The sequence below is a fragment of the Oncorhynchus masou genome, chromosome 18 (genome assembly GCF_036934945.1).
Source record: "Oncorhynchus masou masou isolate Uvic2021 chromosome 18, UVic_Omas_1.1, whole genome shotgun sequence".
NCBI classification, from domain to species: domain Eukaryota; kingdom Metazoa; phylum Chordata; class Actinopteri; order Salmoniformes; family Salmonidae; genus Oncorhynchus; species Oncorhynchus masou.
The window spans coordinates 56,123,755-56,151,440 of record NC_088229.1 but is presented as its reverse complement, the minus strand read 5'-3'; the positions used below and the strand labels follow the sequence as shown (position 1 = coordinate 56,151,440).

At 44.6% G+C, this 27,686-nt stretch overlaps 1 protein-coding gene across 4 annotated transcripts in view; it reads left to right on the top strand.

Annotated features, from left to right (window-relative positions):
* Positions 1–27,392, top strand: part of si:ch73-103b11.2 (centrosome-associated protein CEP250) — a 106,095-nt gene extending 78,703 nt beyond the window's left edge. For 2 of the 4 annotated variants that reach the window (XM_064923798.1, XM_064923801.1), the window contains exons 10-25: positions 1,370–1,426; positions 1,564–1,632; positions 1,765–1,854; positions 4,277–4,389; positions 4,545–4,583; positions 6,017–6,824; positions 6,923–7,039; positions 7,920–11,795; positions 12,784–12,931; positions 13,046–13,151; positions 18,341–18,500; positions 22,588–22,695; positions 22,786–22,872; positions 23,128–23,290; positions 23,445–23,530; positions 25,978–27,392. In XM_064923798.1, the coding sequence (XP_064779870.1) occupies positions 1,370–1,426; positions 1,564–1,632; positions 1,765–1,854; positions 4,277–4,389; positions 4,545–4,583; positions 6,017–6,824; positions 6,923–7,039; positions 7,920–11,795; positions 12,784–12,931; positions 13,046–13,151; positions 18,341–18,500; positions 22,588–22,695; positions 22,786–22,872; positions 23,128–23,290; positions 23,445–23,530; positions 25,978–26,049 (6,099 nt within the window). In that variant the 3' untranslated portion in view covers positions 26,050–27,392. Of the gene's footprint in view, positions 1–1,369; positions 1,427–1,563; positions 1,633–1,764; positions 1,855–4,276; positions 4,390–4,544; positions 4,584–6,016; positions 6,825–6,922; positions 7,040–7,919; positions 11,796–12,783; positions 12,932–13,045; positions 13,152–18,340; positions 18,501–22,587; positions 22,696–22,785; positions 22,873–23,127; positions 23,291–23,444; positions 23,531–23,741; positions 23,815–25,977 lie in introns of all 4 variants that reach the window. The other 2 variants (XM_064923800.1, XM_064923799.1) reach the window with 2 other exon arrangements.
* The last annotated feature ends 294 nt before the right edge of the window (positions 27,393–27,686 follow it).

The window sequence follows — 27,686 nt, the reverse complement described above, 5'->3', positions numbered from 1 at the left end:
TGGCCACTCTTGCTGGAACACCCTACATTGATTGTCTAATTTCCTTTTCTTTGAAAAACTCTTTTTTGCACAATTTCTAGCGAGCTACTATTTGTAACTGTGAAGTGTGTGTCAGCCTGTCAGTCACTGTCTGTCCTTGTTATTTATACGTGCCTTCAAATGTCCCACAAGCAGTGGGAGTTACATCATTACACAAAGGCGAGTATTCATTGGGCTTTTAATCCGAATAACAAATACGTCTCTCTGAACGTTACTATCGCAAATTCTTTATGTGATCCGAGCATAATTCCACGGGCCGTATTGAATCAGGTCACGTGCCACATATGGCCCCCGGGCCGGCCTTTGCCCAGGCCTGTACTAGGTTATGTTACTTTACCCTATGTTACTTAACCTTACCCTAGGTTACTTTACTAGCAGATTACAGGCATGGATCTCAGTGTTACTTAGATATGATCTGGGAACTGTCCCGGGGTGGTGTTAGTGGTCCTCCTGTCAACGTGTGGATGGTATGGCCGAGCTGCAGCTGCCAAAATAGCCCCCCCCCCCACAAACCCCCCTGTTATAAATAGCTGGAGTGAAGGGTGTTAAAGCGCCAGCTCTTTGTGCAAAGACACACAGAGAGTGAGGGAGAGAGGGAGTCAAGTGGAAGAGCGAGTGTGTGTTAATGAGTCTCCACCAGACCGTGGCCGTGCCACACCTGATGAGGATCAACAGAAACAAGGTAGGGGTCGAACGTAGCGCAGTTCCTGTTCGTTGACTACATGGACGGTTTAGTTCTGGTGGTCTAACAGCAGACGTTCTTGGTTTGCTTCGTTGAGCAGTGAGAGTTTGGCGAAGAAGGGCTCACTTGTGGTGGATCGAGTGGTCATTCATTGAGTCTTTCTGTGGATGAAAGCATAGAAGGGGTTCTCTTTCTGCATTGTGATTGCTATATTGAACGAATACAAGTCTAATATAATTATAGCACTAATATAGATATTTTGGACATCTGAAGACTGTAGCAGTTCTGTCGTAATGGCAACTTTTTTTTTATTTTTATGCATTTGCAAGTTTACTGTATTTCAGGGTTCAATGAAAGGTCGCTATTGGGTTGGGTGGGCCACTCTTCCCATTGTCGAATCTGGGTGGCAACGTGGACTGAAAAGCTGTTAGCTGCTGAGCTGTTGGCTGTTTATTGGGAGCATTGCAGTGAGCTGTCTGGCTCTGGACAAAAATCTGTTAGCTACTTTGTTAGCCGAGAGCTATTACATATTATGCGTAAATGACTACCGATAAAGCAGCGAACACTGATAATGATAGCCATGAGCATAAAGCTAGTTGTAAATCGTGTGTCATGAATTGAAGCTGTTGTTTTTTGTTTTCAATGTAGCCAGATCTGTTGAATTTCAAGAAAGGATGGATGACCAAGCTCTACGAGGATGGAATGGTAATATACTTTATTAGCAGAAATCATGGTTGTGTTTCTAAATTATTAGCAGTGCCTTATGACATCTCTCATGGATTTAAGTAGGAGAGTATGCTTTAACAAAACTAGTAAATGTTATATTTTTTTTTACCTCCTAGTGGAAGAAACACTGGTTTGTTCTCACAGACCAGAGTCTACGATACTACAGGGACTCAATAGCTGAGGAGGTAAGACTCATTGAATTACTTATATCCCCCCCAAAAAAAAAAAAAAAGAAAAGACCAAACAAACAATGTATGCAGTGTAATGTTAACACTGCCCTTGACATTTTTCTTTCTCTTTTTGTTGTTTTATTCCAGGCTGCTGATATGGACGGTGAGATTGACCTGTCCACCTGTTATGATGTCACAGAGTTCCCAGTACAGAGGAACTATGGCTTCCAAATCCTTGTGAGTGTTTTGTGGTTGTACTTTGCTCATCTATACCATCGATCAAACCTAAAATGGTAAAATGGTCCGTACCCTTCCCATCTCTAGCAAATTGTTGCTCAGCTGTGACCCTGCACTCTAAAAACAGCATTGACAACATGTGGTGTTGCCGGCGGCATTGGGTTTGGTCATTTCTCTTCCGAAACATTTATTTGTCCCATCGTGAGGGATGTCACTTGACCTGTCATCCCCCTGTGAGAGAGTGACATCATTGGATCTAAGTCTGCCACAGACGTTACCACCCCCCGCCCCCCCACCAACACCCGGAGGCCCTGAATAACATGTTTGTCTAACCTCGCTCATTCAAAAGACCAACCTGGTCTTACGTCGGTGCTTACTCAATGTTGGTGCCTGCGTGTTTTGGAAAACCTATTTTTCTAAAAATAGTTTTGAAGGCTTTCGCCCTAAGCTTTAATGGCACACAGGATGGAATGTGTGACAACCTTCCATAGGAGGAGCAAGGTGAGGATGATTACCTCGCGATGCAACATTTCCCTTGACTATAGGCCAAACACTTGATCTCTTGGCGATGGGCCACATCCGAAACGTTCTCTCTAAGCACAGATGTCAATGCGGGAGACATGCCCAGATCTGAAGTTAGTACGAAGCCCCATGGACACATGACATCCATGTCGCTTCTGCTGTGGGATGGTTGTTGTGTTTACATTGGCTTAGAGCTGGAGCCCGCTCTCCTGGCGCTTCCCTGGTTATTTTCTGTTTCGGGGGTTCAGAAATAGAGCAGTGAGAGGAGATCATTCTCTCTTTGGCTGAGAAGAACACCGGTTTAGTGACAAGAAATGAATAACTCCAGTATTTATAACACCTTTTAGCGCTCTGCATCATGGGCAGACCGGATGGAGGCCAGGAATGGGGCTTGACCCAGTGGGGGAACCACCAAAACAGAATGATGTAAATGAATGGAACATCCAGTAGAAGCCCTGGATGGAGAGTGCACTTTGTTTTTCATTCATCGTAGGGCTGGGTGATATGGCCAAAATCTCATATCCCAATATAGGTAATTTCATAGCACCTATTAATTATGCATATCACGATATAGCACATTTTCTGTCAATTCAGTGAATAAAGTTAAATAAAATGACCAGATGTAAAGGCCTATTTCTTATTACATTTTGAATTATACTCAACAAATAAAAGGTACTTACTCATATTTGATGTGTGTGTGTGTGTGTGTGTGTGTGTGTGTGTGTGTGTGTGTGTGTGTGTATGAAATCTAAAAAGGTAAATATAAAACATTTAAATATAGGCCTAAAAAATATATATATATATATATATATATATATATATATAACCTCGCTCATTAAAAAAAAAATATATATATATATAACCTCGCTCATTAAAATAAAAAAAAATATATATATATAACCTCGCTCATTAAAAAAAAAATATATATATATACACACATTTTATTTATATACACATTTATTTATTTTTGGTGGCTTGCCTGTTTTGCATGTTATTTTGGCATTAATTCCTGTCACATAACAATTTGGTACCTTGGTGTTAGCACTGACTCACGAAACCCTAATTTGTCGACCGTGTAAATTGGGGCCATGTCTTTGCAGATGTAAGTTGTAATGGCAGCTGTTATCTCCTATCTTCGTCATTCTTTGCTATATGGTGGTGCGCGGTCAAAAGTCTAACGCAACATCTGAGTCGGGGGTTTGTTTTGAGCACTCGACTGTACTTTTTTGGGTCTCATCCGTAGACTGTTTCACGTGATTCATACGTAGGTGGTAAAAGAGGTTAGGGGTGTTAGTGGTGGTGTTTGAGCATGTTGTCGGGGCCGGCCTGCGTCAAACTTCTCATACCCAAACCACGTCCATGCGACCGAAGTTGCCCCTCTTTTAGGTATGAGCTCCGTGTATCCGTGCTCTGTGTCACTTTCTCTCCTCCATGTTTATTTGTGTCGTCCAATTGACTAAAAATATTGCCGTAAAGAGTGATTTGCGACCCAACGTAATAAACGGTAGAGCATAATATGAAACGATAGAAAAACGTCTATCGTCACACGATATGTATCGTCATATCGCCTAGCCCTAATTCATCGTATGAATTATGAACCATCTCATCTGAAGAGTACAGTCAATATAGTCATTCATTGTATTCACTGTGCGGTCATTGGGATAAGTTTCCTGTTATGGTGTGAATGCATTGGAGATTGGGAATGAGCACAGGATTCAGTGGGGGTGCGTTTTGGTTGCTCCCTAACATCTTGGTTACTGACATTTATTTATTAGTTAGCTACAACTGGTCGATAGGAGTGCATCTTAAATAGTACTGTTCGTCACCGTCAGCTAGCCATTCTAACACTGTGCCCCTCCTGCCCTGTCGTCCCCTCCTGCCCTGCCCTCCCTTTGTCCAGAGTAAGGAGGGGGCGTGCACCCTGTCGGCCATGACCTCGGGAATCCGCCGCAACTGGATTCAGGCCATCATGAAGAACGCGCGGCCCACCATCGCTCCTCCCGATGTCACCCGGTAAGACTAACACACAGCGTGGGAGGGAGTGTGTCGACACAACCCGCCACTGACAGACATAACAATTTCCTCACTTTTATTTACTCTCACTAATCTCTCTCCTCATCCTCCTCCTCCTCCTCCTCCTCTGGTATTTCCACCCTCTCTGCTTCCAGGAAAAACGTCTCTCTGAAACTGTCGGTTCTGAAACCCAGGTTGGAGCGCTTGTGTGTTGATCCACGTCCGTCCATCCCCCCCCCTCCCCCTTCTCTCCCCGTGATGTAATGGTTCAGTAATGCCTGCCTGCGTGTTTGTCGTCCCGCCCTGTGTCCTGAACATTGAGTAATGTCTCCAAGTAGTACTGCTCAGGAAGCCCGCTGCAGTATGCGCACTACCTGGCTCGATCAGCGTAGAAAACTATTGTAGGTTGATAAAAGGTGATGTATAGAGATAATGAAGAAGGGACAAAATGAGACGTATATGGTAACACTTACAGTATGTGTGTTCTGCTTTGATGAACCATGAAAAGGCAGCTGGAGCACGAGGAGAGACTCGTGTCAGTGCCACCTTGGTGCAAACACTGTCCTAAGTGTATCGCGGCAACAGAAGCATTACCGATTTTGTTGTCGGATCATTTTAACCCCCTGCGCTAGTGTTTCTGCCCAGAGGTCTTGTCTTTCACTGGGGCTCTTCATATGCCTATGGACTCTGTATTGGGTTCAGTGTTTTTTCCCTCGGATTTTCTTCAGCAGTGGTGGCAACGGTAGTGGGGGAGGGGGAGTTGGCGCATTGACATCCTAGCTTTTCCCATAGACCTTCCAGCTGATGAATATAGGGGGTTTAGTGTATAGGGTTTTACCCCTGTTTACTGAACTCACGTATGGCTGTGCTGCTGTCCGACTCGAAGGCGGCTCCCTCGAAACAGGAATGTGGGATATTTTTGGCGTTCCTGCGTAGACAACTCGCGGACTTCTCTTCTCTTGGATTGTACCCCTCTCCCATTCCTCTGACCCACCCCCCCGGAAATAGACTTTACCGTCAGCCCACTTTTTAGGTGCGCACTCCCCATCGCGGTTTCAGTGAATGCCAAGCAGTGTGCAGATGACTGTGACCACATTCCCCCGCTCGTCTACTGTACAAATGGCTAAAGTTGAGAAACTGCAGTGCGCTCGGCTCAAGTCTCGGATTACAGACATGTCTTACGAAAGAGAAAGGCCAAATCTGATCTGAGGCCCATCATGCACTCACTGCAGTTTGGCCCAATTCTCCCAGACTGCTTTAGTGCTGAAATGTCCCAATGCATTCCTCTCATTTGCTGTTGTGGTTTAAGTTTACTTTGTGAGCACAGAGATGTTTTGTTGTAAGTGAATAGTTGATGTTCTGTAGCAGTGTGTGTGTAGCTGAGTTTGCATGGGCTTCTTCAGCACATTTTGAGGGTATCGGCATTGGTTATTAGTCGTTATCTGGGGGCGCAAGATGATTGTAGGTCAGAGATTCTGCACGGTCATCCTTGCTCAGGCCGATCCTCTCGAACGTGCTGATTTGTCTTAACACCCGTACTGAGTGTCTTAAGACATCACTGACCAGTCTCTTTCTCTCTCTTCCTCTCCATTCATTTCCTTCTCTCTCACTCCTCCCATGTCCTCAGCTCCCTCCTTGAGGAGAAGGCCAGAGGGCGGGTGGTGCTGCATCCGTCTCCCCAACCAGGCCCTGACCCCAGCCCCGAGAGCCCCCGGGTGGAGGTCCGGGTGGTCAAAACACAGAGGTCTGTAGACCACGCTCCTGCCACAGTCACCGCCCCCGCCTCGGAGCCACGCAAGAGCCGGGTCCGAGAGCGTAGGCGAGAAGGCCGCTCCAAAACTTACGACTGGTCCGAATTCCAGCCCGGACAGACGGAGGACCCCAAGAGGGACAAAGCACCAGATACTGTTGACCCCAGCTCTGCTTCTTCCTCTTCCACCTCCTCTTCGTCCTCCTCCACTTCTTCCCTGGCGTCCTCCCCCGTCTCCACCACCTCTTCCCCGCCAACTTCCTCCTCTATTTCGGCCCCTCCACCCGGCGGGGGCTCCGCTGTGGCAACCAGGGAGGAGGCAGAGCAGGAGCGGGGGCGGCGGCGGGATGAAAGACCGCAGCGCTTTAAGCAGAACAACCACGCACCCAGCACGGTCACCACCACAATGACGGCCACTGTAAATGCAGTGGGGGCCGAACCGAGGAACCCCGGGGAGTCCCAGGACCAGGGGAGGATGGAGGTCGACCACCCTGAGCCTGGTGCGGAGGGGAGCGGGGAGAGCGATAGCAGAGCCCCCGACGTGCAGGTGGAGATCGAGCAGCGGTGGCATCAGGTGGAGACCACGCCGCTCCGAGAGGAGAAGCAGGTGCCCATCAGCACCACTGACGCCTGCCTCACTGAGAGACTGCCCCCACAGGAGCTAGCTGCCCTGCTGGACAAAGAGGTAGGCTTTTATGTACACCGGTCAAAGCTTCAATTATTCTACTGTGTGTCATTATAATGAGGAACCGTACTATATTCTAATGCATGTGAATGATGCAGCTGGGGCAGACCCAGAAGGAGCTGGCCAGACTGCAGGAGCAGAACAACATGCTGCAGGAGCAGCTCGAAGATGCCAGGGGCAGAGAGCACAGTGCCAGGGAGGGCTACGTGCTACAGGTACCACACGCCAACAGTAGCTGATAATGCAATGTTCGCACTGATGAGAAGACAAAACTGATAGCGTGAGGTTGAGGGTGTCGCGTGTGTGGCGTTTCTGACTTTGTGGTGTGTGTGTGTGTGTGATTCTACTAACAGGTGTGGGGTCTTAGTCTTTTTAAAAACAGATGTGCATGGTTGTGGTGGTCTTGGCATGGTTTTTCGCTAACTGTTTTTACGGAGTCTCACATCTACTGGGGGGGGAAATGATTGGTTTGGATTGATGCCGGAGGTAAGAACCTAGAGGAGCTTTGCCGCTGTGCTTTTTCTTTCTTGTCGTTCTCGCCATCCTGTCCTTTCAGCCTGTTTTTGTGCATGACTTTTTGGTGTTTGGGAGTATGCATGGTTGCATTCAGTTCTTCATTCATTTACAGTTCCATGTTCCCACGTTCGCACATGTAGTGATGGCACGCTGGATATTTGTTCGTATCCTCATCACATTCGCCCTTTCTTTCCTCCAACATGTATTATAATTATGTGTGAGTTGAAATATCAGGGGCAATAGAGACCATTTGACTCGTTTTTAGTTTCGCCATCTATTCACCGTTGAATATGTATCTTGTTCAGTCACTTTATATTCACCAGTTTGGATTTTTTTTTTCCCCCCTTCATTACATTTTAGTTATTTTCCATTTTCACCCTTGAGGTCACCCTGAAAAAGCACAGTGGGAAGCTTGGGACAAAGCTTTTCAAAAGATATCAAAACATATCAAATCTATATTGAGATGGGAATGAAATTCCCGGGTTTTTCCTCATAGCCCCAGAGATGTGGTTCACCGTAACTGTGGGGGTAAATAAAAGATGATGTCACTAATCAAACTGTCTCATCAATCTTTTAAAGAGCGGCACCTCGCCCCCCTCCTCCTCACCACACAGAGCGCCATGGCAACGTCTGCATAAGCTCAACCAAGACCTGCAGAATGATCTGGAGGCCCAGCGACGCAAACAGGACCTGGCCCAGCACCAGGTGCAGACTCTGAGGAGGAGTTACACCGATGCCCAGGACGCCATTGGACGCCACGAGGCTGACATCCAGGCCCTGCAGGCCAAGCTCAGCTCTGCCATGGCTGAGATCCTGGCCAGCGAGCAGGCCGTGGCCCGCATGAGAAACGAACTCAAGCTGGAGCAGGAGCGCTCCCGGGAGCAGGAGGAAGAGTGGGTGCGCAGCGACGCCACTTTGCGGGTCCAGTTAAGGGACAGCGAGGACAGGCTCCGGGAGGTGGAGGCCAGCCTTCTGGAAAGGAGCCAGGCCCTGAGGCATCTGGAGCGCCAGCAGGCGCTGCAGAGGGACCACCTGAGGGAGGTGCACAGGCTTCAGGAGAGGCTGGTGGAGGTGACCGGCCGGCTGAGCGCCACCGAGCAGGGCCAGGCCCTGAAGGAGGAGCGCCTGAGGACGGAGCAGCGCTCCCTGCAGGAGAGCCACGAGCGGGAGAGGCAGAGCCTAGCCCGGAGGCTGGCTGAGGCCGAGTCTGGGCGGGCAGAGCTGGAGGAGAGGCTGCTGGAGGCGGAGCAGCAGGTGGAGGCTCTTCTGAGGGGGATGCGCGCCTCGGATGGAGACGAGGTCAGGGAGGAAGTGATGCGGCTGCAGGAGGATTTGGCCCAGACAACGGATGTGGCGGAGACGCTGAGGGAGAGCGTCCGCAGGCTGGAGGAGGAGAAGGGCCGGCTGACCTGCCGCTGCCAGGAGCTCCTCAACCAGATCTCTGAGGCAGACCGGGAGGTGACCAAACTCCGTAGCCGGCTGGAAACCGAGGAGGCCGACTACTATACACTGGAGCACTCCTATGAGAGGGCGTCGGAGGAGTTCCAGAAGATCAGCCGTGTGCTTCAGGAGAAGGAGGAGGAGATACGGCAGACCAAGGAGATGTACGAGAGACTAGTGGAGCGCAAGGAGGAGGACCTGAACGAGGCCCTCATCAAGATGGCCGCCCTGGGTAGCAGCCTGGAGGAGACTGAGCAGAGGCTTCAGGCCAGGGAAGCGCTGCTCTGCCAGATGGACAAGAGTCTAAGGGGCCAGAGCGAAGCCTGCAGTGCGGAGACGGACCTGCAGGCGAAGCTGGTGGTGGCAGAGGACCGCATTGCAGAGCTGGAGCAGCACCTCAATGCCCTGCAGCTGGGCTATGCCGACCTTCGGATGGAACGCCAACGAGCCCATGAGGGGGCTCTCCATGCTCGGGAAACAACCAAGGAAAGGGGCCAGTCGTCCTCCAACTCCTTGCCAACGAACACAGACTCCTCGCTGACCTTTGGCTTGGGTTCCAAGGTGAAGAGCTCCTCAGACAGTGATGAGTCTCAAGCGAAAAGGCAGAGGATACGGTTTTCCAGCATTCAGTGCCAAAAATACATCCACTCAGAGGACCTGGAGACCAGTAATGCAGACAACACTTCCTCAGACATAAGCGAAGAGATTAGCCAAGAGATCAGCCAAGACTTTCAACTGTCCATGGAGACCAACTCTTCTGATATTACATTCCAGTTCTGCAGTGACCCAGAGAAGTTTATCTCCATCATAACTGCTCTGGAGATCAAGCTTCTGGCCACAGAGGAGAAGCTTAGAGACCTCACCCAGAAGCTTGAGGAGCAGCGGGTGGACCAGCCAGAGGGTCTGATGGAGGGACAAGGCTCCTGGGCAGGGACTGATTCAGAGCTCCAGGAGCTCAATGCTAGACTCGAACAGGAAGAGGCACCCAGCAGTGCCCTCCCTGGTCCAGTTAGTCAGATTACAGCTGCTAAGCACCAATACGCCAAGGCCCTAGTCTGTGTAGAGTCCAGTAGGGAGAAAGTCAGGGGTATTCTAAGTAGTCATTGCCCGGGCAGTACAGGGCTGCAGCTCCACACTTTGTCTGAGATCGAGAATGAGTTAGTTAGTGCAACATTGTACATTAGAGAGGGCGGGATGACATGGAATGAGCACCCATCAGAGGTCACACAAAGTCCAGCCCGAGAGGTTCACAAGAGCAAAGCATCGAATGAGGAAACGATACGACTCTTTGCCAAAACACTGTCTTTTGAGGCAATGGTTTTGAATAAGATGGCTTTTTTGATACAGAATCCAGACTCTGACCTTTTGCAACGTCTTATCGAGATATGTAGAGAGACTGAGACCATCAAAAGAAGTGATGGCGATTGTGTGGCAATTGTTTATGCAGACGTCTTGACCAGGAAGCTAATGTTAGAGAGTGCCTTCTGGGCCGAGGTGGAGAAAATGGAATCCCGTTGTGAATTGATGCAGGGAGAAAGCTCAGATGTTAAGTCAACAGTGGCTAGTATGTCCCTTGAGGCTAATGTTACTGTTATCTATAACACCTGTGTCAAAGCTGAATTATCGCACTCTCTTCAGAGTCTTAAGAGCTTTTATGAGGAGAAGTTCAAAATGCTCAAAAGGGAATTGGCCCAAGCCCATGGGAGCTTACAACAAAGGGAAACTGCTTTGAAAGAGATTATCCAAGCTCCCAAAAGACTTGATTTGACAAAAGTCCTTCAAGACGTCAGTGGTGAGTTTGGCTTTAGTGAGGAGCAGAGTTTAGCTGACGTAAGTGAATTGACTCCCTATATGGAGCAGATTGAAATGGAGGAGGCACAGGATTTGGCTGAGGAAGTAGTGGATAGACAATTAGTGGGAGGTGTGCCATCTTGTAACGTTGACTCTGTTGAATCTCTGGAAGTTGGGCGAGACAACTTGGCCGCTGAGCTAGAGAGACAGGCAGCTATCCTCCACAGATTTTCCCAAGCGATTGAGAGCGGCAGCCATCCTGGCTTAGCCAATATTATCCAAGCAAACTCAAGTTACCAATCCAACCTCACGGGTGGCTCCCTTTGCATGCGCGAGGCGCTTATCCAGGCCCAGGTGGCCTACGTAGCCTGTAGGCTAAGAGCCGACCACGAGCGGGACCTGGTCCGATATCGGCAAGCTGGCCATAGCATGGACGTACTTGTCCAGGAGCACGCCTGCACTGTTGGTGCCATTCGGGAGCGCTACGAGGCCTCCCTACAGGAGGAGCGCCAGGGCTTCACGTGTACAATGGCCTCCCTTCAGGATGAGAACCAGGCCCTGAGAGGGGAAATGGGCCAGCGAGTGGAACAGCTCTCCCAGCAGCAGGAGCGGCTGGCTCTCCTGGAGGAGCGCTTCCACAGGGAGACCGAGGAGCTGAGGCAGAGGCACCAACTGGAGCTGAGTCAGGCGGAGCAGGGCCGGGCCTCCACCGAGCTGGCCCTGATGGAGACCACGGCCGACAGCCAGCGGAAGCTGGAAGTCCTGCTGGTGGACATGGACACCATAGAGGAGCGCCACGAAGGCCACCTAAGGAGACTGGAGGAGCAGTTCCAGGGGCAGATCCGAGAGCTGCAGCAGGTCCACCAGGAGGAGATCCAGAGGCTGCACGCCCACTACACAGAGACCATCCGCTCCATCCAAGACCAAGAGGATAGCGGAAGCAAGGGCGATAGTAGCCCTGAGTCGGGCCACTCTCAGTCTCCACTACCCGAGGAGGTCACCCCATCCACTGAGCAGGCTTGGCCCATGGAGGAAGAGGAGCAGGGTAAGGGGGAGGAGGGTCAGGCTAGGGTGGCGACGGACCCCATGGTAGTCCTGAAGGACAGGATCCAGGAGCTGGAGACCCAGATGGACACCATGAGGGACGAACTGGAGACCAAGCATCTGGAGGGTGATGTGGCCAGCCTGAGAGAGAAATACCAGAGAGACTTTGAAAGTCTAAAGGTTTTTGTTCTTCCTTTCTTAACGTCGTAAATTGTAGTCTTCATGTGGTAAGCCCAGCAGTAGAGCATGACTGAATAGTTGGTTGCGATGGTTGTTATAATCAGTCAAACTATGGGAATTGCAAACATTATTATTATTATTATTAGAATAATTTGTCATGTTCCTGGGTCATTACATATGAAATCAACTGAAAAATCTCCTGAGTGGGGGAGGAGGCACTCTGACCCAGAAATGGCACTACATCCATTTCTCCCATGGGCAAACATTCATGGATACTTTTGTAGAATATGGTAAGGATGATTTGATGATTTCATATGGAACTATCCTATTAAATATTAGTTTGATCTACAACATAATTGTTATCCACAAAGTAGAAAACAATACAAATGACTTCTATTGAAATGCAGCATTGTAGTCACTCATGCTTCAGAACCATACCTTTCTCCCGGTTACTCTATAACCATAATATATTACCCCCACACAGACAACAATGCCCAGTCTCTGTAACACGCAACATTATGTTAAACATACTAAACTCTGAACTATGAATATATGCTGTTTTAGTATCTGAAACCAATTGCAGAAATGTTGATATACACGTTTCTAGAAAGACCGATTCAAATCTTATTCGATGTCCTCTTCTTTGCCCTGATAAAATTGGCTGCCTTAAACACACTCCCTCATACTAACATTGCTTGGCTTCTGATCCCAAAAAATGCTTGCATGACTTTCTCAGATGTAATTCTGCTTGCACTGGTAAATAATTCACCATGAAGACTCGTCAGAGCACATAACACAAATGGGACTGACGTCTCACAGACTGTCCCAAGTTAGATTACTCCGATCGCTTGAGCACACTAAATTTCATCATAAATCTGGTAAGGATAAGGAAGTGTTCTTCACTCAATGATTTAAGGCCTTAATAGCATACTACTACGCCGTGGGGAGGCTTTAACAATGCCAACAGTATTAACCCCTTCTCCCCCAGGCTACGTGTGAGCGAGGCTTCACAGCCATGGAGGAGACCCACCACAAGGTCGTCGAGGACCTCCAGAGGCAGCACCAGAGGGAGGTCTCCAAACTACTGGAGGAGAAGGAGAGACTACTGGCTGAAGAGACGGCCGCCACCATCGCTGGTAAAGATTAGCCCCTGCATTGGCCAATCCCTAGTGTTTGCCAGATTTGGTTGGCTTTTTTTTTTTGCCACCTACAATTGTAATGACTCTGACCGCTAGCTTTCTGTGTTCCAGCTATCGAGGCTATGAAGAACGCACACCGAGAGGAAATGGAGAAGAACCAGCGCTCCCAAATCAGCGGACTGAGCACCGACATCGACGAGCTGCACGAGCAGTATCAGTAAGTCCCTATTTTGGTTAGGAACACAACTGGTACGTAGCAGACCATGGCAGAGATTTGAATGACTGTAGTGAGCTCTACATAGAGAGACACTCAACACCATATGTATTTGAACAAATGTGTCATACGGTGTTTACTCCGACACATTGGTGCGGCTGGCTTCCGGGTTGGATGCGCGCTGTGTTAAGAAGCAGTGCGGCTTGGTTGGGTTGCGTTTCGGCGGACAATGACTCTCGACCTTCGTCTCTCCCGAGCCCGTACGGGAGTTGTAGCGATGAGACAAGATAGTAACTACTAAAAACAATTGGATACTATGAAATTGGGGTGAAAAAAAGTGGGTAAAATTAAATGTAAAAAATCTCTGATTGTATATTAAAGTAGTAAACTGTTTTACTATTTGGTCCCTACAGACACTACAGATATCCTTACAGACATTGACTACATCGTTGCACACAATGAATGACTTTACAAACGTGTTGGATGCATTTGCAGTATGTTTTGGTTGTTTCTGATTCTGTTTTGCCTAATAGGAACTGAAGGGTGAATAATGTTCTGTGATTTGAGTCACTTTTATTGTAATTAAGAATAGAATATGATTCTGAACACTTATACATTATTGTGGATGCTACCATGATTAATACTGGATAATAATGAATGAATCGTGAATAATGATGAGTGAGAAAGTTACACACACACACAGATCAGACCACCCCGCCCCTGTTGTTGGTAATGGTGAGCGGTTAGCATGTTTTATTGTAACCTCTGTTGTTGATAATGGTGAGCGGTTAGCATGTTTTGTTGTAACCTCTGTTGTTGGTAATGGTGAGCGGTTAGCATGTTTTGTTGTAACCTCTGTTGTTGGTAATGGTGAGCGGCTAGCATGTTTTGTTGTAACCTCTGTTGTTGGTAATGGTGAGCGGCTAGCATGTTTTGTTGTAACCTCTGTTGTTGGTAATGGTGAGCGGCTAGCATGTTTTGTTGTAACCTCTGTACTTTTCTCACTCATCATTATTCATTGTTTATTCATGCGTTTTCTTAATCACTGCGTTAGAAGTGTTCCAAAACATCTTAGCTCTTCGAAATATTAATCTACTCATTTAGAGATTGGAAAATGTTATACTGTTTTCAAATTAAACAAAATACAGGTAACTGCTAAAAGGAAAAGCCAATATAAAGTGTTGGGCCGCCAGAACGGCTTCAGTGCACCTTGCCATAGATTCTACAAATGTCCGGAACTCTATTGGAGGGATGCGACGCCATTCTTCCACGTGAAATTCCATAATTGTTTTGTTGATGGTGGTGGAAAACGCCGTCTCAGGCACCGCTTCCGAATCTCCTGTAAAGTGTTCAGTTGGGTTGAGATCTGGTGACATACACACACGCAAACAAACCCTTTAAACCCCCTATGCCCCTTTTGAGACCCCTCTTTCAAAGTCACTAAGAACTTTTCTAGGCATGGTAGCCAAAATGCTGGGCAACTAGGCATTTTTTATACATGACCATAAGCATGATGGGATGATTTAATTGCTTAATTAACTCAGGAACCGCACCTGTGTGGAACCACCTGCTGTCAATATACTTTGTATCCCTCATTTACATCCTTTATTTTGGCAGTTACCTTTTACCTTGCTCTAGTTATGGCTTTTAGAATTTAATTGTTTGTTATAATTACTCCAGTCTTTCTCCATTCAGTTCCTGTTGGGCAAAACAGAACCCAAAACAAACAGCAAATGCATTCCATGAGTTTGTAGAGTCACAAGCTTGATGTAGTCATTGCGTGCTAGGAATATGGGCCCAAATACTACACTTTTAACTACTTTAATACACTATAGGTGGATTTGTCCAAATACTTATGATTTCTTCAAATGGAAGGAGTAGATACATTGTGCTTTCTTTTATAAACGGTAAAACAGATGATTGAAAATACCCTCAAATAAAAAGTGACACTGTACCGTCGACTCATGAAACATTTGATCTCAAATCAAAAATGCTGGAGTATAGAGACAAGTAAAAAAAATGTTAGCTTCACTTTCCTAATACATATGGTGTTTGTCTACTTACACCCATATACACTAATCAATTAAAGCTGACTTGTATAGCTAGACCTTTTTACTGATGCATTTGCCCGTAAGGTGACAGTGGCAACTGGTAAAAGGTCTCTTCGGGGGAGGGGGTGATGTATGCCTTCAAAGTATTCACACCCCTTGACCTTTACCACATTTTGTTGTGTTACAGCCTCAATTTAAAATGTATTAAATATAAATTGTTTGTCACAGGTTCTACACACAATAATTTCAGTTTTTTTAATATATATTTTTTTTTACAAATGTGTTAAAAATGAAAAGCTGAAATGTCTTGAGTCAATACGTATCAATCCCATCGTTATGGCAAGCCTAAATAAATTCAGGAGTAAAACATTTGCTAAACAAGTTACATACGTTGCTTGGACTCACTTTTTGTGCAATAATAGTGTTTTAACATGATTTTTGAATGGCCACCTCATCTCTGTACCCCACATACAATTAATTATCTGTAAGGTCCCCAGTCGAGCAGTGAATTTCAAACACAGATTCAACCACAGACCAGGGAGTACGGCCTCAGAAAGTAGCCTCAGAAAGTAGGGCACCTATTGGTAGATTGATTTTTTTTTAAGCAGACATTGAATATCCCTTTGAGCATGGGGAAGTTATTAATAACATTTTGGAAGGTGTATCAATACACCCAATCACTACAAAGATACAGGCGTCCTTCCTAACTCAGTTGACAGAGAGGAAGGAAACAGCTCAGGGATTTCACCATGAGGCCAATGGTGACTTTAAAACAGTTAAGAGTTTAATGGCTGCTCTAGGGAGAAAACTGAGGATGGATCAACATTGTAGTTACACCACAATACTAACCTAAATGACAGAGTGAAAACAAAGAAGCCTGTACAGAATAAAAAATACAAAGTGTTATGTTTGGGGCGAATCCAAAACAACACATCAGAGTACCCTTCATATTTTCAAGCATGGTGGTTGCTGCATCAGGATGGCTCAACAACATTGTAGTTACTCCAGAATACTAACCCAGTTGACAGTGTGAGAAGAAAGAAGCCTGTACAACAAAGGCACTGAAGTAATACTGAAAAAAATGTGGCAAAGCAATTAACACTTTGTATTCAGAACAAAAAGATGATGCCGACAGACATGGCAGCTCTGCTTCTAGCTCCTAAGCAACTTTGCAGTATTTTTTGTGTGTTATTACTTACATTATTAGCCCAGAATGTTTTTTGTGTTACTACATACAACCGGAAAGAATTTTTAGATATCAGAGCGGCGGTAACTCACCAGCATTAAGACCAGGAATACAACTTTCCCGAATTGGATCCTTTGTTCGTACCCCCCAGGGCAATTGAACCGATCCCAGAGGCTGCTCCAAGATGGCATGCACACCATCTACCACTTCCGGGTATGTTATTCGCTTCAGTATCCGGACAATAAAGTAGATGAGCTTAGGGCGAGGATCTCCTTCCTGAGAGATATCAGGGACTGTAACATACTCTGTTTCACGGAATCATGGCCCTCTCCGGATATACTGTCCCGGTCCATACAGCCAGCTGGGTTCTCAGTACATCGCACAGACAGGAATAAAGAACTCTCTGGGAAGAAGAAAGGCGGTGATGTGATGGTGATAACGTACAGAAACCCGACCTAGAATACCTCACAATCAAATGCTGACGGCATTACCTCCCAAGAGAATTCTCTTTGGTTATAGTCACAGCCGTGTATAATCCCCCTCAAGCCGATACCACTACGGCCCTCAAGGAACTACACTGGACTTTGTGCAAACTGTAAACCTCATATCCTGGGGACGCATTTATTGTAGCTGGAGATTTTAACAAAGTGAATTTGAGGAAAACGCTACCGAAGTTCATTGACTGTAGTACTCGTTGTTGGCCCCGAAGAGTGTGCAAAGCTGGGTGGCTACTTTGAAGAATCTCAAATATAAAATATATGATTCCATGTGTGTGTTTTTCATAGTGTTGATGTCTTCACTATTGTTCTACAATTAAATTAAGAAAAAATATTGAATGAGTAGGTGTCAACTTTTAACTGGTACTGTACATAGACATGGAGTCACTGGTCACTTTAATAATGGCACACTAGTCTGTTAAATGTCTGCATACTACTTTACCCATTTCATATGTATATACTGTATTCTATTCTACTGTATTTTAGTCATTGCCACTCTGACATAGCTCATCATAATATTTATATATTTCTTAATTCCATTATTTTACTTTTGTGTCTGTTGTGAATTGTTAGATACTACTGCACTGTTGAAGCTAGGAACACAAGCAATTCGCTACATCCGCAATAACATCTGCTAAATATGTGTATGTCACCAATAAAATTTGATTTTAATTGTTTGGGGCAAATCCAATACAAAATATTACAGAGTACCACTTTCCATATTCCACTTTCCATAGAAGCATAGTGGTGGCTGCATCATGTTATGGGAATGCTTGTCATTGTTAGGGACTGTGGAGTTTTTCAGGATTAAAAAAAAAACTGAATTGAGCTATCAGGCAAAATCCTAGAGAAAATCTGGTTCAGTCTGCTTTCCACTAGACACTGGGAGATTAAATCACCTTTCAGCAGCACAATATCCTGAAATACAAGGCCAAGTCTACACCGGAGTTGCTTACCAAGAAGACAATTAATGTTCCCGAGTGACCTAGTTACAGTTTTGACTTAAATCTGCTTGAAAACTGATGACAAGACTTGAACATGGTTGCCTAGCAACGATCTTGACGGAGCGAAAAGAATAATGGGCAAATATTGCACAATACAGGTGTGCAAAGCTCTTTGAGACTTACCCAGAAAGACTCACAGCTGTAATCACTGCCTCAGTTTTTTTTTAAAGTTTTTATTTTATTTAACTCTAACATGTGTTGACTCAGTGGTGTGAATACTTATGTACATTTGATTTCTGTATTTAATTTTCAATATTGATTTATTTTTAAATGTTGCTAAAAATATCTAAACATGTTTTCACTTTGTCATTATGGGGTATTGTTTGTAGATGGGTGAGAAATATATTTTCTTAATACATTTTTAATTCAGGTTGTAACACAGCAAAATGTGGAATAAGTAAAGGGGTATGAATACTTTCTGAAGGCACTGTATGTACACGTGACTGTGTCTCAGGGAGGAGCTGCAGTCGATCCAGAGGGAGCTGGAGGTGTTGTCGGAGCAGTACTCTCAGAAGTGTCTGGAGAACGCCCACCTGGCCCAGGCCCTGGAGGCTGAGAGACAGGCCCTCAGACAGTGTCAGAGGGAGAACCAGGAGCTCAACGCACACAACCAGGTACACACAGAACACGCTTTCCGTTAGCCGGCAATTGTTTACCGGCCAAAAATGACTGGGAGAAGAGAAGAAAAAAACATTGCCAAATTACGCTTTTTGTTCATTGATAGAAATATGAGTCATGTAAAGATTTTACTGAGTAACAGTTCATATGAGGAAATCAGTCATTTTAATTCAATTCATTAGGCCCTAATCTATGGATTTCACATGACTGGGAATACAGATATGCATCAGTTGGTCCACAGATATATATATTTTTTAAAGTAGGGATGTGGATCAGAAAACCAGTCCGTATCTGGTGTGACCACCATTTACTTCACGCAGCGCGACATCTCCTTCACATAGAGTTGATCAGGCTGTTGACTGTGGCTTGAGTAATGTTGTCCCACTCCTCTGCAATGGCTGTGTGCGAAGTTGCTGGATAATTGTGGGAACTGGAACACGCTGTCGTACACGTCAATCCAGAGTATTCCAAACATGCTCAATGGGTGACATGTCTGGTGAGTATGTTGGCCATGGAAGCCTGGGACATTTTCAGCTTCCAGGAATTGTGTACATATCCTTACGACATGGGGCCTTGCATTATCATGCTGAAACAGGTGATGGTGGTAGATGAATGACACGACAATGGCCCTCAGGATCTCGTCACGGTATCTCTGTGCTTTCAAATTGCCATTGATAAAATTAAGTTGTGTTAATTGTCCGTAGCTTATACCTGCCCATACCCTAACCCCACCACTACCATTGGGCACTCTGTTCACAACGTTGACATCAGCAAACCGCTCACCTACACAACTCCAAACACGCTGTCTGCCATCTGCCCGGTACAGTTGAAACCGGGATCCATATGTGAAGAGCACACTTCTCCAGCGTTCCAGTGGCTATCGAAGGTGAGCATTTGCCCACTGGAGTCGGTTGCAGTGAGGCTGAACTGCAGTCAGGTCAAGACCCTGGTGAGGATGACGAGCATGCAGATGAGCTTCCCTGTGACTGTTTATGACAATTTGTGTAGAAATGATTCGGTTGTGCCAACCTATAGTTTCATCAGCTGTCTGGTGGTGACTGGTCTCAGACGATCCCATAGGAGAAGAAGTCAGATGTGGAGGTCCTGGGCTGGCATCGTTACACTTGGTCTGCAGTTGTGCGGCCAGTTGGATGTACTGCCAACTTTGGAGGTTTATGGTAGAGAAATTAACATTAAATTCTCTGGCATCAGCTCTGGTGGACATTCCTGCACATTCCTGCATTGCCTTGTGTGGCAAAACTGCACATTTTAGAGTGGCCTTTTAATATCCCCAGCACAAGGTGCACCTGTGTAATGATCATGCTGTTTAATCAGCTTCTTGATATGGGCCACCTGTAAAGTGGCTGGATTATCTTGGCAGAGAAATGGTCACTAACAGGAATGCAAACAAATTTGTGCCTAAGATTTGAGAGAAATAAGCATTTTGTGTGTATAGAAAATTTCTGGGCTCTTATTTCAACTCATGACTCATGGGACCAACGCTTTACGTGTTGCGATTATATTTTGTTTAGTATAACTGTAAAAAATATAATTTAGCTATTTAGAATTTTAGGACCCTTGTTGGTATCGTTTTGTTGGGGGGGGGGGGTTGGGACCCCTGTAGGTATAACTTTTAAAAAAAAATTGTTGCTTGATAAAATAAGGAATTTGGCCTTTACTACTATACTGTAGCCCATGGAATACATTGAATAAAACGTTAGTAAGTGGCAAAACAGAGTCAAAAACTAAATCATAAGGAATAAGGTTTTGAAGTGTCTTTCCTGTATCTAGAATAAATCTTATTTTGCCACAAAAAACTACATCCATACTTCCATTAATTAAAAAAAACGGTACCATTTACATTCAGACGAGTCCCGTGACACGTGTGGGGGTTGTAGAGCAAAACGGAGAACACATTAGTGTTTGTGAGTCATCTTTTCATTGGTATGTAGACGACGTTCCCTTCGGACTGCTGCGCAGAGAAGTACGAGATTGAACTTCACTCAGCTTTCTAGAGTTTACCTTTCAGTTTACAACGTCATCCACGTTTCATGTACTGTGGGAATTGTGCTCGAATCAATGCAATATAAGCCACTTCCAATGTAACATACCGAAAGAAAATGAACTATGCACAAATCAGGCCCGTACTCTACACAGACAGGTGAGCCATAACCAATCATAGCTGCAGTAGGCCTAAATGCATTGCCATATATGGATTTGTGCCATTCACCTTGAACTGGACTGTGTTTACAGTATGAGCGGTCACGAGTAAATGTGCTTGTTTTGAGGTCAAAGCGAGAGCTGCATGTAGCCACCTGTGCACATTTGTTCATATTCAGTGATAGTTAGAGGTTTTTTTTATGTCTTAAAGAGGTGGTGTGAATATTGAGACTCTTGATTACGCTAGTAGCCAATAGAGGGAAGCATGATTTGTCTGATTCGCTGTAATAATGACATAATAATGCATTGTATTTTGTAATGCGATTTCTTGCATCAAACAATGCAACATGTTCAGTCACCACCTTATATCTGAAGGACAAGTGGATAAACAGGTTTAATGGAATGTAGGCCTACATTAAACACCACACATTTGCTGCTTCAGTAGGCTGAATGATAGAGCAGCTTTTTCCATGCTAAAATGTTATGGGATGCATTTTCTCCATTTGTTTTTGATGGTAGGCCACTCTGGATGCCCTAAATTTTGATCAAATAGCCACAGCAGCCTACTTGGCCGCTGTAACTGTAACTTAAAGCGGGTACAGCCTCAGTGTTCACAGACGAGTTGCGCAGAATTTTCACAATGTTCAAGTTTGCGCTGAGCAGACCTGAAATTTGCTCAGTGACAAAAACATTTTTTTTGAGGGAACATTGTTTTTGTAGGCCAAAATCGTTAGGACGCTGCAGACGTTTTCGTGAGAAGCCGATATTTTTTGGGATGTCTCATGGTCTTCCAAACACTGCTGTGGCTCAGTCACCTTCCCGCCACAGATGTGTGGATGCAAATATCAGATCTCTAGTTTAAACTGACGGGTTTTGATGGGGATTGTGTGCTTGTTACTTGTTATGCATGGGTTTGTCAATAGATTTAAGGATTAACAGAAATTAATGTAACCAAATGACGGGGATTAATGGTACCTTTACTACTGATGACAAATGTAATGGAGAATGTAAAAAATAATAATAATAATTTCATCGAAAGGCTAAACAATTCACACAATTAATGTGCAAGAATTGGCGGGAGACAGCTGAGCCATGCTGGAGAGGAACTCGCCTATGTCTTTGCCACTCACCCCTCCCCTTCTTGTCTCAACATTTTAAATTATACTCGCGCATATTTTAGATGCTTTTCACTGACAGCCGCAACTCAAATATCAGCTAGGTCTATTGCCACGCGCACTGCCCAAATTGCGGGCTTCCAAAAGGCATAGGCCTACGAGCTTGTGATTTGAAACAATCCACAGCTATTTTTCTTAAAGAAGCCAATGATCCTCGATTCCTCTGTGGCTAAGTCGTGCTTTCTGGTGAAGTATTTTAAATAATTTTTATTTATTTCTGTATATACAGGAGTATTTATATAATGTTAGCACATTTATTTCCATTCCATTCCCTATTGGATGCACCGTTATGCCATTTTCTTTCCTGTTCAATTGGTTTTCATATCAACTTCCTTTCATTGTCCGGAAGCCAAAGGCACAATCCTAGTTGTGGCATATTTAGATTCCCCCTCTGTCACGTATGGAACCTCTATCAGGTGCACTGTTTAGAATGGTGATTTCCCGCAAATTACATTTTGGCAAATGTTTGAAAATCACGTTCTATTGGCTGCTTCATTACACGAGTTGCATGTGCTGTTAAGACGCATTACCGTGATTTCTGTCATTCTGAGCACCGTGGGTAGACGCCCTAATAGGTTATGCACCCAAATGCAGATGGGTCCGGGAAATTCCAATCTTCCCAGTCAGGTTGTCCGGCGCCTAACAGAAGCCCTGACCCATACTCTGTGTGAATCCTGTTGGCCTTGAAACAGTCCGGATGCCCCAGTTGAATAATGTGAACTCTGACCTCTGTGTGACCGACCCATAGGAGCTGAATAACCGTCTGACCGTGGAGATCACACGCATGCGCTCCTGTTACAGTGGAGAAACGTCCCTGTCACCCTTCACCCAGGGCAAGGACCTCTATGAACTGGAGGTACTGTACTCTCTGTCTCACACACACATTGGCCACACTGGTGTTCTATATTTGATGTCTAACTTTATTTACTCTACATCTCAATTTTAGGTCTTATTGCGTATCAAGGAGTCCGAAATCCAGTATCTCAAACAGGAAATCCATTCGCTGAAGGATGAACTTCAGTCTGCATTAAGGGTATAGAAAAACACACTCTTATCCTCAATCTCTTCTATCAAGATCATGTTAGTTATTCTAAACACGGTTCTTTGAGGACTAACCTTTCGATGTCCCAACAATATAACCTGGAATCCAAAATATTTTGCTCCGCTTCCTCAGTGTTTCACTGAACCGTAGAAAATCAGTTTGGATCCCAGGCTACCAAAAAAACACCGAGTTTGAAGTCAATGGCTAAATCAATGTTTTTTTTTCCCACTTTTTTTTTGTGAACAGGATAAGAAATATGCCACAGACAAGTACAAAGACATCTACACAGAGCTCAGCATCGTGAAGGCCAAGGCTGACTGTGACATCACCAAGCTGACGGAGAAGCTACTGGTTGCCACGGAAGCACTGGGGGAGAGGAACGTTGATGGGTCTGCTACCCCTGGATATGGTTAGTGGGAAACCATAACCCTCTTGGACCCCTATGCATTTAGAGTTACTTGCAATGTCTAAAAATGGATCAGGTTGGTGGGGGTGGGGATGCGCTATGACAATGATTTATTCATGTCCACATGCCTTTTTTTCAACTAATTTTGTGTTTGCAGATATCATGAAATCGAAAAGTAATCCAGATTTTTTGAAAAAGGAACGATCGACTCTCTCCAAGCAAATAAGAGGTGTTAGATCAAAGGTACGCTAATGTGGACATTCCTGATGCAGAAATCCCCCCCCGGGTTTAGTTGTAAATTCAACATATTTGTTCACCATTTTGGAATCGTGTGAACGAGTGGAGGTGTGCACATATAGATTACTGCTGTTAGTGTGTGTTTGCTTACGGGTCAGTCCGTCAATCAATCGTGTTTTATATGTGGTAAGCTTGTCCTCCTGTCTTCCCACATCAGTCCGTCACTGAACAGGTCATCTGGGATAGCTGACACCCCCCTTGAGGGGTGATTCTCCCCCTTACCCCAAGATGTAGGTATAGCATGTCCTTGAGTGAGCATGTCCCACCCCAACCACACAGCATGTTGCGCTCTATTACCCTTGCCTCTCCTCTATGCCCCCCCCCAATAAAACTGGTGCAATGAACTTTCACTTGATGTAGTACAGCAGAAGGCAAGACATGCAGGTCTTTCAGAGTGGTAAGGTCTGCCTTGCAGGAGCATGGGTTCTTCAGTGCCTAGAATGAGTTCAAACAGAAAACACAGCACCTACCCCATCACTGTTTTGGTAAAAATATGTGGAATGGGGCAGGAGAAATGTAACCACTTTCAAATTCATAGATAGGGCTATGGATCCAAGGACTGACCATCCATGAGATCAACATTATACTTTTAACCTTGAGGCTTTTAAATTATTTTTTTTATCGTTTATTTAACTAGACAAGTCGGCTTATTTTACAATGAGTCGGCTTATTTTACAATGAGTCGGCTTATTTTACAATGAGTCGGCTTATTTTACAATGAGTCGGCTTATTTTACAATGACGGCATACTGGGGTTAACTGCTTTGTTCGGGGGAATAACGACAGATTTTTACCTTGTCAGCTCGGGGATTCGATACAGCAACTTTTCGGTTACTGGCCCAACGCTCTAACCACTAGGCTACTTGCTGCCCCATGTTTACTATACAGTGTTTGTTTACAATAATAGTATTTACAAACATTGGATTAATAAAATAGTATAATTTGGGTTCTGACGTGGTACGGTAAGACAGTTGAATGAAGCAGTTGTAAATTATATTATTCAAGAGTAATTAAATGGCGTTATGTCATTATTTTAATAGTACAAAAATGGATGTAGCAATGGCAGATTGGAGCATATCTGTGGACAATGGCTCTAGCGGTTAAATCTTTGGCGAATAACCAAAAGATCGCTAGTTCTATTCCCAAGGTGAAAAATCTGTCTGTACCCTTGAGCCAGGCACTTAACCCTTATTGCTCCAGGGTCGCTGTTGATAATGGCTGACACTGGTCGTGACCCCACTCTCCGAGGGTGTCTCGGGGGGACTTGGGATATGCCGAACACACATTTCCAATTCACACATGCGTATGATAGACACTTAGTACATGTGAAATAGGACAAGTAAGCACCCACCAAATTATTAGTATTACACTTTGCTCTCAGTCCTCTCAAATGTCTTTCTGACCGCATCTTCTCTCCCTCATCATCACCACTGGTTTATGAAAGGGCTGGATTGTCCATCTTGACTCACCTGTCATGTTCTGTAAGATCAGTGGTCATGAAGGAAAGGGAACGAGGAAAGGAAGCTTACTACAGTAAGCCTATTGGGGCACAGCAAATGTACATTTGTGTGTTGCGTGGACTAGGAATTACTAGTCACCTGCTGTAGCTGTGGAGAATACTACGAGTAGGCCAGTATATGTAACAATCCCAGTATAAGCTGGAATGCCATTTTTCTTTTAACTCCTTGAACGTTATCAACTCGGTGATCCTCCTTGGTCAAACCACTGCTTGGGTGTGCAGTTTGGGCTGGAGATGGGGGAAATGGTTTGGATGTCTTTGTAGTACAGTACAAAGGTATCCATGAAATAACTCATGTTTGTACCACAATGAGCCCAGGAAACTTCTCTCTCTTACCTGGTCAGTCAAGGAACTTACATTAACTGTGGTGTTCTGTTGAATAACTTTTGTCTGTGAACTTTTCTGTTTTTATTTTGTCTATACGGCACATAAACATGTCACAATGGTTGTTTTTGTGTTGTATGGTTTTGTGTTGTCTTGTGTGTATGTTTGTGTTGTGTTTTGTCTGGTATGTGTGTTTTGTCTGACTTGCATGACTGTGTGTCATTTAGCATCCCAAACTTCACCAACACACCTTGGGTGGTCGTAATCTCGTCCCCATTTTTAAAATGTCTGTCAGAATGTCAACATTTAGATGACATGTCAGCCAAGTCGATGTTAACTTTAAACCCTACTACCGGTTTCTTTACTGTGATTCACCGACATAACACCCCTAAATAACATATTCTCTAACGGTGAATCCTGGGCTCTTGCCAGGCCGAAAAGTTACACTTGTGGTTATTTATATGAATAATGCTTAACATGAATAGTGTTCTGGCCTTGAAGCCAGACAATATATTGGTTTAAATTTCATTGACACATTTTCTTTCTCTCAGAGCCTCAAAGAGGGACTGACCGTGCAGGAGCGCATGAAGCTGTTCGAAGCGAAAGATTCCAGAAAGATCTGAATATTGTGGACTCTGTTTCTTTTCCACACTTCACTCAAATGAAAATGGCGATCAGACTGCAGAGAGCACACCACCCCACCCTGCCAGGAAGATAAACATACACATTACAACTCTACCGTGATCCTGGACTAACTGCACCCCGTTCGGAATAGAAAGTGCTCTGACTTAATTAAAGTTATTTTTGTTGTTGACCGTTTTTTGATTCATTGAAAGCTTTTTAATATGCTACAGTTTCTCATTTACACTGTTTAATTCTGTGAATATGTTTCACGATTCTTGCAGCTGTCAATCATGGCCTTGACGTGTTTGTAAATGTAATATGGTGATAAGTATATCCACTCTCCTGGGAATTTAAATATGTTTTGGGCTGCATTGCAGTTACGAGAGGGCTTATTAAGGATAGCATTTATCTTCCATTATGTTTTTGGCTTCTCAGTTTCTTAATCCACTGAAATGCCAAAACAGAGGGGTTTGGTTCAGTATAATAATCTGTCCCAATAGGAATCCGTTGGAATATCTGCTGTAGTGTTTTGTTACCACAAACAACAATTGCTATTTCTAATTATGATGTTGTACGTGTTTTAAATAAGTGGCTGTTCCACTTGTTGTAAATAACTACTGGAAGAGATATGTGAGAGTAGGGTTGACCAGGGATTGTGGTGGCATCTGGTGACTACTTGATTTACTTGAGGAAACAGATTTTTTTTCTTCTATAATGTTGATGTAGTGGCTTCAAGGTCAACTATATACCGTGCAACCAAACTTCACGGCTAGGCTACTGTCAAATATTATGGCAAACAACCTAACTCGCTACTGATAACATACGCCTTATTGTCGTGTGAGGTTTTCAGCCCAGAAAGTTGCCCTAATGTAGAGCTTTGCATGACTGTTAATTTGAATTAGTGAATTGATCAATTCCTATAATTTTTCCTTTTGTGTTTTAGTGATTGTTCAGTTTGAGCAGACCTCTCCTCCGTAAGCTTTGCTTTGCTTCACCGCTCTTGTCTTTTTTATTTTTGATGCTGGGAGGGGAAATGTTTAACTGAACATGCCTTTCACTTGGTCCAATGCCCTGACCTCTCTTTAAAACCCCTTTTATCTTTCTGGCTCGTTTGAGTTCAAAGATAAACACATTCACAAAACCTGTGCAGCTATGGAAACACTGTATAGTATTCAAAGCACGCCTTGTAAATATACTGTATGCCACACAGAAGTTGTTTGTGTTACGTTTTAAATCTGTACCTTGCTTACTAGCAACATATACTTACATATGAAAATATATATATGAATATTTTTTATTTTCGTTTGAATGTAAAACGTCAAATAAATTAACCGTTTCTGAACCTTGTGTGATTTGTTCTTGAATTACATTTAGACTCCATTGACACCAAATGTCTGCCATTTTGTTGGATGCTTTTTACTGTTGCAGGGTAAAGGTTCTCCACAGATGTCTTTGAAGTATAACTGCATAACCAAGGGGTGCCTCATCTGGTGAGGTACCTCCATTTTTTTTAATGGACTTTTATTTAACTAGGCATGTCGGTTAAGAACAAATTCTTATTTACAATGATGGCCTACCGAAAGGCAAAAGGCCTCCTGCAGGTACGGGGGCTGGGATTAAAAATAGGGGACAAAAC